Source organism: Typopeltis vanoorti, chromosome 1 (genome assembly GCF_054136105.1).
Source record: "Typopeltis vanoorti isolate ZY-2024b chromosome 1, IOZ_Tvanoo_1.0, whole genome shotgun sequence".
NCBI classification, from domain to species: Eukaryota; Metazoa; Arthropoda; class Arachnida; order Uropygi; family Thelyphonidae; genus Typopeltis; species Typopeltis vanoorti.
In genome coordinates, this window is record NC_143549.1 from 34,595,932 (window position 1) to 34,608,139 (window position 12,208).

Below are 12,208 nucleotides of genomic sequence, written 5' to 3' on the forward strand. Positions count from 1 at the left end.
TCAGTTACCTCCCTACCATTGGCATTCCTTAAAATCATTCTGCCATATACATTCTTTTACTTGCAGCATATCGAAAGAACTAGTTGGGATTCTCTTTAGCCTGCATTGCTAACTTCCTTTCACTTCTGGCTAGTGCCTTGTACTGTTTGAGTACCTGCAGTAACTGCAGGTACTCAAACAGTACAAGGCAATCCTTTTTTTCAATCCTTTTCCTTCTTCCCATGTCTTCTCATCCTTCCGATCTATGTTCCCATGGTTGAAATCCCCCCCCCCCCCCTAATAATTACCCGTTCTCCACTCATTGAGTCTATTTGCTGATGCATACTATCTTCATCATCATTTCCATCCCCTAGTCTATAGCAGCATCCAACTGTATATTTTGTTCTGCTGGCCTCAATCTCACACCAGATACCCTCAAATGTGCTATTTTCACTGGCCTGCAGTTGAGCTTCTACTTGCTTTGGTTGCAGTTCATCAACTATCATCAATTAACACTCTTCTCTCTATCCTTCCTGAACACACTATACTGTTCACATTCTATCCCAATAACTATATTATCTATTAGCCATGTCTCACTAATGCCAATAACGTTTGACCAGGATGAGCCAACCAATGCCAAAAATTCCTCCTGCTTGTTCTGAATGTTCCTGGCATTAGTGTACATAAAGTGCAAAAGCCCCTTAAGTCCACTACTATCCTGAAGCTTTATACTAACTATCCCATACTAGTTTGTTACCACTGTTACTAACTCAGGCATATTATACACATTCTTATACACAACTGCCTCACTGATGTCTGTATATCCACTCAACAGCTTTTCTCTCTCTCTCTCTCTCTCTCTCCCCCTCCTTGTTTCCATTCACTATCTTCTCCTACATTCCTGTAATTCAAGTCTTTCATTAGGATCACCTTCTTCTTCTTACATACCCAACCAATTTTCCTAAACATTTTGCAATAAGTATTCTCTACATTCCCTAGCCTATAACAACATCATATTAGATATAATATTATGTCAATTTCAACTTCACATCACACATATTCAAAATCTTCACATGTGTTGCCATTTCCAACTTCCACTCATTGTGAACAGAATTTCTCTGCAATCATTAGCAGTATACTTCCCCCCCCCCCTTTCACCTTTCTATCCTGACAGAAAATGGTATATATCTTTCTATTTCTATTCCTGACAATACATCACCTATACCAATTATCTTTTTGGTTGCTGACTTAATCAGTGCAACAAACTAAGATCCTTAAATGTAAGGAGTATTTCAAATACTCTTTACATTTGTATACAAACATAACAATCCACCTGTCTTTGAGGCCTATCAACATTCTCTACTCTAGTCATTATACCACACCTCTCTCTTCGGTCTCATCTTGTCTCATCTCTACTTTCATACATTCCAGCACCTGGTCTGGCAACAATCATATTTTCAGCCTTGTGTCTATCTTTCTCCTGCCTTACAACCTGTTTGGCTATGCTATCCTGCTTCACAATCTCCCTTTGATAATTAGCTACAAATAATTTCTTGATTCTGTGCCTTCTCAGCAAACAGTAGCATCTCTAAATATCCAATGCCAAACCCATTTGAATGCAATCTCATTTCAACTTCTCTTCAAATTCATTTCATAGATTCAAAACTGAATCCCCTTTGCTACATACAGGTCAGCCATCTTGTTATTCATCATTCAAGTCCCTATCAACATTTCTTTTTTCACCAAGTTATTTGTGCCTGCAATTCTATCACTAATTCTGATGCCTGCTCTTTCCTTCTCTGAAAAGTATTAGTTATTTGTTTCAAAGTTCCACCAGGAAAGCTTGTTTAGTGTATTTTATTATCACATCTCTAATGATTGAATCCCCATACAATGCTATATGATTATTCTTTGACTTTTTCTTCATGATACTAACTTCTTCCCCTATCATTCACATCTTCTTTAGATGTTTAATCTCATTTTTGAACTTCATTTCACTATTCATTTTTATCAACTCTTGCTTAAGCTCTTTCCCTTTCATGCTATCATGTTAGTAACGATAACATTTCTTTTGTTATCATTACTAACACTTTCCATCCAATTTCTATTTAATGCTGGCAACACTAGTTCCCATTTTGAAATGCTCTAATCTATTACTACACTTTTCAAATAAATTAATACTTTCCTTCTTTTCATTCAACTTAACATTCCATAAATCTTTCACTTTTTTTTTTTTTTAATGTACACATAAAACAATTCTTGCAATGCCTCCATGAAAAAAAATCCAGGATAAAATTCAATCTTTGTGCTGAAGATTTCCATGCTGCAAAAGTGTGCTTGCTCATAGATGCTATGTTCAGAAAACAGTAGTAGTTCTTGATACAAGCATCAAGAACACATGTTCCAACCAATGTTTAGCCATGGCATGTAAGGTTTGGAACCTTCTCACTTTTTCTCCAATAATATTTTTATATTTGAGTCTGTAGTCCTTCAAAAAAGCAGCTCAACTTTGATTATTTTTAAAACTTTCACGTATATTTTTCTCTTTAATGGGATATAATGCTCCAAGAACAGTAATCGTCCAAAGCAGGATTACTGTTCTAGGCTATGGTCACTGGAATTTGAAGAGAATGAGGTAGCCTTGGAGAGGGTATGTGGATAACAAAAATGATATACCTGCATAATATTAGTTATGAGGACAGACTGAGGACATGCAAACTGTAGAATCTGGTGGATAGAGTATGCAGGCACTGGCTGCCAGTTGTAGTAGGAATGAGTGATATGGTTCTCAACCGTGTTGAAAGGCTTGTGTTTGTCGCACATTTGAATGGATTTTAACGGTATAGATGCGAACACAGATTGATAAGAAAATAACTATTTATTGACTTAATTGCTAATATTTCGCTGGTATTCTATCTGGCATCTTCAGAGCAGACAAACAAACCTCATCATACCATGTCTTAAACACACTCAAATTCCTTGCAGACACCACACTCTCAGGCAAGGCATTCCAATCATTCACAATTCTGCACACAAAAAAACCTGCTTCTCACTCCCCTGCTCACACCTTCTGTATATAGTTTCTAGGGATGACCTCTGGTTCTCCCCTGATCTCCCACTGTTTTCTGTAGAACCTCTCCAATATTAATCCTATAATAACCCCTTACTAAATTGTAGGTCTCTATCATATCTCCCCTCTTCCTCCTATCCACCAGACTCTGTAAATTGCATCTTCTCAATCTTTCCTCATACTCGACATTCCAGAGGTCAGAAACTACCTTAGTCAGTCGCCTTTGGACCCTTTCCAACATCTCTTCATCCTTCTGAAAACCTGGTGACCAAATCTGGGCACAATAGTTCATGTGTGGCCTAATCAAAGCCTTATACAATGGAACAAGAATCTCCCTACTTCTTATATCAACTGTTTTTGTCATTCATATTACTGAAGGTTTTTTCCTATCATTTCAAGGTGAGAACTTCTGACTTTAGTCTATACATCATACTAATGTTATATTGGTTTCACAACTGATTGTGTGTTAGGTTGATTTATGTATATAAGAAATACTTTAAACACTGCCATTAGTGACACATGCCCATTAAAGTTATTACTGTTAGAGATGAGACATCCCTGGCAGTTACTAATTTTGCCTGCTTTTCTCCCCTCTTATAGGTAAAGAGAACAATCAGTGATTTTGTAAACCAAAATCACTAAACAAACAATAATTTTAAAAGAGGTATACTGTGAGTAGACATATCGATACAAAATTAATAATGGAAAAAACTCACGTAATTTCCATTATTAATTTTGTATCACTAAACAAACAAAGCAGTCATGATTATCATGCCACTGGTGATCTTTAACACTTTATGCTTTCTAGATGATTGACTATCTAGATATAATGGGAGTTATTATAATGTATTATGATTATAATATTTATTATAATGTATTATGATTTTGATCATAGCAGAATAAGATGATGAATGTTTCAACTACTTTCAGTTTTTTTCTCTCTTCTATCACATATTAAATATACATTAAGTTTAACAATTTGTGTCAGTACCTGTAAAATAAAAAAAGAAAGTAGTAAGTTATAAGCATATGCAGTTGAAGTCAGAAACTAAGCACAAGAGGTAAAATTTAAACCTTAAATAGCATGCAGAGGAATAATTATAATCATGCACATACAAATGATAAAAAAAAAAGAGAAGACAAAGCTTACTGTGCATTAGGGATGTCAGAATCAAGGCATTTTCGGGGCCGACCACGACTCAAGTGACGCCTCTTTATAAACTCCTGGTCATCCACCCTCCACCAGGAGCCAAATTCATCCTCATACCGCACAAAGCATTTATGGAGTGACAGATTGGTGCGAATTGCATTCTGTGCAGAGAAGGGAATGGGAATGGAGAAAAAGGAGTGGGGATTAAGCAAAATAAAAGAAAGAAGGGAGGTGCAAAGGGGAAAGCATGCCAAAAGCAATAGAGCCGACAGAAATGATTTTGTTAAATTAAAGGTTAGATGCAAAAGCAAAGATATGCAAGACATGAAAGAACAACACAGTTACAATTACATTATATTATTCAAGCGACAGCACAACAGAAAGAAATAAAAATAATATTACAACAATTAGAAGTTATTGGGTCAAACATAGTTTTATTATAACATTGCATAATCATGAGGATAGGGAAAAAATGAGGAATGGAGGGAAGGAAAAAATTCAGAGAAAGGGTTGAAAGAGAGAGAGAGAGAGAAAAGAAAAAAAGAGAAAAAAAGAAAAGTAAGTTTCACAGAGTGCACCAACTACACAACATCAATACAAAAAACCTACCCTGAAATACGTTCCTGAAGACGCTGAGGTCGTCGTTTGTAGAATTCAATCTCATCCACTGTCCAGACTGCCCCTTTAACGTTCTCAACACGCATAAAACATTTGTGTAGACTTAGGTTGTGTCGCACTGCATTCTAGCAAGATAATGGAGAGGCAGTCTTTCAGCATTTTAACAAACAGAAGCAACCAAAAATCTGCGAATTTTTCAATATATCCTCCTGACTGTAACATTAATTTTCTTATACTGATGAAATTTATAAAGATTTCAAACAAAAATAACAGCACCATTTCCAGTACATCACACATGCATGCACGCACGCACACACACACACACACACAATAGAAAAACAGTTAAATGCTAATGTTTTAGTGAAAAAAAAAAAGAGAAAGAATATGGTTATTTTTACTGAAAAGAATGAAGGATGTACAAAATAAAAAAAATGAAACAAATAAAAAAACTACTATTGGATGATTGCTTGCATTCATTATGCATTCAGTTTCTTAGTTTAACAATAATAAGAATAATGTAAATGTTTCAGCATTTAATATTTTTATAAATCTGATAATAAAAGTAACTTAAAAGAATTCAAAAATGTTATATGGCAAATTTGGCAACAAACTGAAATAATAACAGAGCTTTACATGAACGTATATTAAACTTTAATAGTTGTTATTCAACTTCTGAAAGAAAAATATTTGGCCCAATGAATGATAATGGTTTCTGGATGATCAGATACAACTATAAGTTATTATTCTTTAAGAGATACTTGTGCCGTAAGGTTTCTTCAATTCACATGATGACACAAGGAAATTAGTGAATAATATTTATTTATTTATTTATTCAAAGATCATATATTTCAGCCTGAAAATTACAGGTAATTTTCAGGCTGAAAATATCAGTATCTTAGTTAATAACAGTTAGTTAATATCAGTAGCTTAGTTAATAACAAAGTAGAATGCAAACAATGGATTGATTTGAAACATTCAGATAGTAATAAATAAAAATTCCTAGAAAAAGTAAGAAAGGTGACAGTCATGTCATCTTTCTTATTTTGAACAAACTGGACATTCAGTGGAAAAGAGAATACAAGACCAGTCTTAGATTATCAACAGGAAATCTGAGAAATCTGGCCTTGCACAACATGGAATAGATGCAGACGACAATATCCTATGGTCTGAAATATGCTTGCTCCATCTTTTTCACTAAAAAGTTTGAACATTTATTTAAAGAAAGTGATGAAGCCTTACTTCATGGCCCAAACTTGAATCAGAACGACTGCCTCTCATTATCTAAGATATGGGAGATATGGTTTTTTTATTAATAATAATACAGTTAATTAATAACTAATAATACAATGCTTCCTCAGTTATACCTTTGTGTTGTTTCATGTACAACATCACATAGCTCGCCCTGTTTCAACTCAATCCATTGTTTGTAATGAATTTGAAGCCATAGCCTATAATTTTCATGCTGAAATATATGGACTTTGAATAAATAAATATTATTCATGTCTTTCCTTGTGTTATTGTGTGAATTGAAGAAACTATGAATTATACCAATTTTATAAAGAAACTACAATATCTAGTATAATCAAGTTAGAAAAGTTGCATTGGATAGGACAAATTTTTTGTATGGAAAATGACAGTATTCTCAAGAACACTATAAAGAGTCAAATTCTTGCTAAAAGACCATAAGGAAAACCAAGCACAAGATGAACAGATACAATTAGTCAAGACGGCAACATCATATTGCAGTAATTATTGATATGGTCATTTTAAGTGAGCTTTATATTAAATTCATATAAATACATATATCATACATGCATATATAATTATGTACAGTCTTTCTTATCATGAAAGCGTAAGCAAACTTCCATTTATATATATATATATATATATATATATAGTCATACCCCGATTTACGTGGTTTCTTATATGTGGTTTTTTAGTTACGTGGTTTCTTATATGTAAGTATTCCCATCCCACTTCACGCCTCACCACTAGTCGTATCTTTCCGGTGCTGGCTGCATTCACCAGTGTTGCACATGCTGTGAACAAGCACTGACGTTCACAGTCGATATATCTTCAACTCTTCTTCAAATCTTCAACTTTGGAAGCAATACACAACATCATTAAGGATTTTGAAGGCGGAATGAAAATTTGTGAGCTAGCAAAGAAGTTTGATCTACAGGAATCCACAGTAAGAACAATGATAAAAGAAAGGTTTACAGATTTTGGAGGACATAGATTCTAACGAGGAATGAATTGTAGCTACAAGGCAAGGAATAAAAAAATCATTAGCTTGCTATGAAGAAATTTTGTGTGACAAGAAAAAGATTATGCCGTCAGACGAATCTATTAGATTTTATGAAACCATCGAAATAACTTTCTTTTTTTTTATGTACGAAAAACTACAATTATGATTATATTTCTTAAAAAATATAGGTGTTTTTGTAAACCTTTGGTCCCAATTGTATGTTTGTATATATAAATTACATGCAAAATTATACCCCAAGTTACGCGAATTCGACTTATGCGCTTTTTGTTGGTCCCACCTACCGCGTAACTTCAGGTATGACTATATATATATATATATATATATATATATATATATATATATATATATATATATATATATATATATATATATATATATATCTGATCTGGAAGATAGTTAACTATGCTGAGGGAAGAACCAAGATAAAAATTTAACATAATTGATATATCAGCATTTTGACATGAAAGAAAATTTAACTGAAGAAACTTTAAAGTTATTTACCAATCTATTTAAAAAAAATAAAAAAAGACTATGAAAATTTCTAGAATTTGAATTTTTCTCCTTTTATTCATTTCAAAGAAATCCTCCAACTAGCTGCTGATACCAACACTACCAAATAAATGAATTTGAAGCCATTTTCAAACCTTTGTTAAAAGAAATTAACAAGAATCGATATATCACTACAGGATCTAGGTGCCACCTGAGGAAATGTTCGGCCACCAGCATTCTTTTTTTATTATTATTTTATTATTATTATTCTTACGGGTATCTCCATGGAGTCAGTAGACTCATTGCAGGAGACCAAAACTAGCAAAACAATATCTGTCATATCTCTTCTTGAATTCATTTACAGACGAAGAGCTCACAACTAAGTCAGGCAATGAATTATACTCATTCACCACCCTCCAGGCAAAAAACCTTGTTCTCACACCCTTGTTAACCACACTCTTCTTTCATTTCCAGAGATGACTTCTTGTTCTTCCATCACTATCACACAGCTGAAACATTTCCCCTGCATCAATCCTATAAAAACCTTTCAATAATTTAAATGTGTCTATCATATCCCCTCTTCTCTGCCTATCAACCAACCTCTGCAATCCACAAGCTCTCAATCTATCAATGTAGGGAGCATTTTTTACATCACTCACCAACTTAGTCACTCTTCTCTGAATCCTCTCCACAGCCTCCTCATCACCAAGGAATCTAGATGACCAGACCTGAGCACAGTAATCCAAATGTAGAAGTATCAACGCTTTATAAAGGGGAATAATAACCTCTTTATCTCTGGATTGGAATAATTAAGTTTAATCACATAGCACATTTATAACACATTTTATTCTGATTTACTTGAACTGTTCCAAAAACAGTATAACAGAACTTACTCCATGTTTCATGCTGTCTAACATGTCATTATAATTAAGTTTAATCACATAGCAAGTATTTTATTCTGATTTACTTGAGCTGTTCTAAAAACAGTATAACAAACTCCTTTCATGCTGTCTAACACGAGAAAGCTCTGATATTATACAGGATTAGTTCATTTTTTGAAGGTAATTAGCCAATCTCATATGAAGTTAACAAGGTTTTTTCTCCCAGAAATATAGATTTTTCATCCTACATACAGGCAAATCACCCATTAGAACACACACACAATTCAGAGACAATAAATACCATTACAGGCATCCCCCAAAAGGGGAATGCCTCCCAGAAATGGGTGGTAGGAGGGAAATGAAATACCTCTCACAGACCAACATGTACACAGCAGAGGAATGGCAAGCTGGCTGTATTGATTGCCTAAAATCTTTAAAGATGAATCAGCCAGTAAATAGAAGCAGAAATAATGCTATGTACAGGAAAGCCGATGCACCTAACTCAAGCCCACATAGAGTAGGAAAGAAGACAGCTATGTGAAACGCAAACTGCACATATAATATTTCAACCATCAACATCAGAACGTTGTAAAAACTTGGCAAATTAAAACTGATGGAGAGAGAACATGAATTTAAATGGGAAATAATGGAAGTTGCAGGGACCCACTGGACAGGCAAGAGAAAAATCGACATAAAAAATGCAAGCATATTTTACTCAGGAAGGAAAGATAACCATCACAGAGAATGTGTGACACTAATCATTAAAAAATGGCTCCTAAACTCAAAAGTTGATATAAGACCAATTTCCTCTAGAATCATCTCAGTAAGATTCAAAGCAAAAGAAAAAGGAATATATATATAAAAATAACAGAAGTTTATGCCCCAGACCAATCACATGAAATATGATTGTTCAAGAAATATTGCCAATTTCTTGAACAACTGCAAAAAAAAAATCAGGCAAACAAGTACTAGAGATATCCTGATTATCATGGTGGATTTTAATGCAAAGATCGGTCAGTACCCTGAAGAAAAAGCAGAAGTAATGGGAAAATTTTTTGTCATGGAGAGATGAATGAGAGAGGAAAGGACTTGATTAATTTTTGCAAAATAAATCGACTGTTAATCACAAATACCTTATTCTACCACAGGCCACAACACAAATACACCTGGACATCACCAAACAATGAAATCAAAAACTGTATAGACTATATAATCGTTAATAAGAAATGGAAACATTCCTTCCAAAATGTCAAAACATTAAAAAAGATTGACATGGATACAGACCATGAACTACTATCAGTCAAACTAAAAATCGGCTTCAAAAGAAAGAGAATAAACCACCAAAAACAAAAGAAGATAGACATCTCAAAACTCAATGATAGCTTGACAAGATCTAACTATCAGAGAACATTAAAAGAAAAATTAAATAATCTTGCTTTAGATACAGTCTCGGAGTCTTGGGAAAAAGGTAAAGAAATTATTAAAGAAACAGCAACAAAACACTTGGGCTACCAGACAAGAGTAAATAAAGACTGGCTTACACCAGAGATTTTGGACTTATGGAAGAAAAAAACAATATCCAAAATTAACCTCTCAAAAGAAGATAATGAAGAAAATAGAATATTATATACAAAAATTTGAAAAAAGAAATAGACAAAAAAATGCAGATTAGCAAAAATCACATATTTAGGAGAAAAAGCAGGAATATGTGAAGACGTATGCAAAAAACATGGCTCCAAGACCATTTATGAAAGAGTTAAAGAGATAAAGATGGCATCCATAAAGAAAAGTATGTCAACAGCATGGAAGGCTTCTGTACGAAAGTCTGGCTTTGCCTTGGACTTTTTGCAGTGGATGCGTCGCGAAAACTGCTATACGTATGCACCAAAAAATGTGAACTGTTTGGGTAAACAAGAAGAAGGAAAGCATTAAGAAGGAGCAAACGTCAGAACTGTAGTAAAAGAGCTTTGGCAGGAGTTAATGAAAATGAAAAGTGAAATGAAACATCCAGAAGAGGATATTAAACAGCTAAAGGCGAGATTGGCTGATGATAAGGAGAAGGAGGAAGTTAATGTTATAAAGAAAGAATCAAAGGACAGTCATATATCAGTGTATGGCGACTCGATCATTAGAGGTGCGACTACTAATAAAGTACACAAAATATGCTTTCCTGGTGGAACAATAAAGCAAATAACTGATGCGTTGAAGAAAAGGAAATACCGGACATCAAAATTAGTAGTAGTCGTGGGCACAAATGACTTAGTTGGGGAGAAGAAGAATGTTGATAGAAACTTGAGGAAGTTGTTGCAGCAGGTAAAGAAGAATAGTGTTGTTGGGAAAGTCGTAGGCATGTTGCCCAGATATGATAACAGTGAACTGAGAAGGAGAGCAGAGATAATGAATAGTAAAATGGCTGAGCTGTGTGAGGCAAAGGGGATTCAATTTGTAAATCTGTGGAGTGAATTTAAAGGGAAGTTCAAATGGTATAAACCTGATGGATTACATTTAAATGCGTTTGATGTTGGGCATTTGCCGGCCTGGTTGGCCGAGTGGTTAGCGCATCCGCTCTCCAGCCAAAAGGCTGCAGGTTCGAATCCCGTTGTGGGCATGGATGTTTGTGATTGTCTGTGAAAATATTAATGGTGGTAGTCGGCCGTAGATGGCATTGGTATGGATGATGAAGGTAGTTGCGGTTAGGGGAGATGAAGTTGTAGAGTAGGTGTCCTCCCTCGATGAGTCTTTAGACTCCCTGGAGGTGTTATGTAATAATAATAATAATAATAATAATAATTTAGAAAGGCTATTGTCCTTGGAATGTCCCACCATTCCAAGGACAGGGATCCACGTCCCGCCAGCTGATGCCTGAGTCGAGAAGAGTCAAGAAATTAATGTAGCAAATGATCCGAGTCTACCTGTGGAACAGGATAGCACAAATCAACAGATTGTACAGCAGGAGGAAAATGGATATGAGATTGAAGATGTGGTGCAGAAGAACAAGGTGATGGAATGCATAAAGGTGAGGATGAGACAGGTAAGAATAGAAATCACAATCAGGATCAAGGAAATGGGAGTGGTCAAACTGAAGAGAGAGAGAGAGGTGTAGCATAGCAGCTAGAATAGAGAATGTTGGTGCTGGTAGGATGGCCTCAAACAAACAGTGATTGTTATGTTTATACACAAATGCAAGGAGTATTTGAAACAAGAGAGCTGAGTTTGTGGCAGTGAATGAGACAGTATGTCCAAAAGTAATTGGAATAAGTGAAGCTTGGTTGTCTGAGGAGGATGTGATGTCAGGAATAGAATTAGAAGGATATATAATTTTGTAGAAGAAAAGAGATGTGAAAAGAGGAGGGGAGAGTGCTGTTAATGATTGCAGAGGAATTGTGTCTGCAAAGTGTGGAAGTTGATGGTGCATGCATAGATTTTGAAAATCTGTGTGGTGCAAAATTGAAGTAAACTGGTTAGTATATCTGATAGGATGCTGTTATAGGCCAGGAAATGCAGAGAATACTGATTGTGAAATGTTTAAGCAAATTAGTTGGGAATTGTAAAATCTTGTATAGAAGGATTTTAGAATAAAATCTCTTCTATACCGATTTTACTTGGTAAACAAAATTAATTAAATATACTGGTAATTTGATTAATACTTAACTCAATTTTTCTGTAATAAACCTGAAAAAAAAAAAGTTAAAATAAATTGTAATAAGAAATTGTACAGACGAAGAATAACTCAGACGGGATTAAAAATGTAA

General features: G+C 34.6%; 1 protein-coding gene across 1 annotated transcript in view; it reads right to left on the bottom strand.

The window, feature by feature from the left end:
* Nucleotides 1-4,247: 4,247 nt before the first annotated feature.
* The window catches only part of LOC150109884 (forkhead box protein P1-like), a 589,350-nt gene continuing 581,389 nt past the window's right edge, over nucleotides 4,248-12,208 (bottom strand). Inside the window, exons 13-14 of the mRNA XM_090397192.1 lie at nucleotides 4,809-4,942; nucleotides 4,248-4,360 (exon numbers count right to left, since the gene is read on the bottom strand). Of these exons, the coding sequence (XP_090253318.1) occupies nucleotides 4,264-4,360; nucleotides 4,809-4,942 (231 nt within the window). The 3' untranslated portion in view covers nucleotides 4,248-4,263. The remainder of the gene's footprint in view (nucleotides 4,361-4,808; nucleotides 4,943-12,208) is intronic.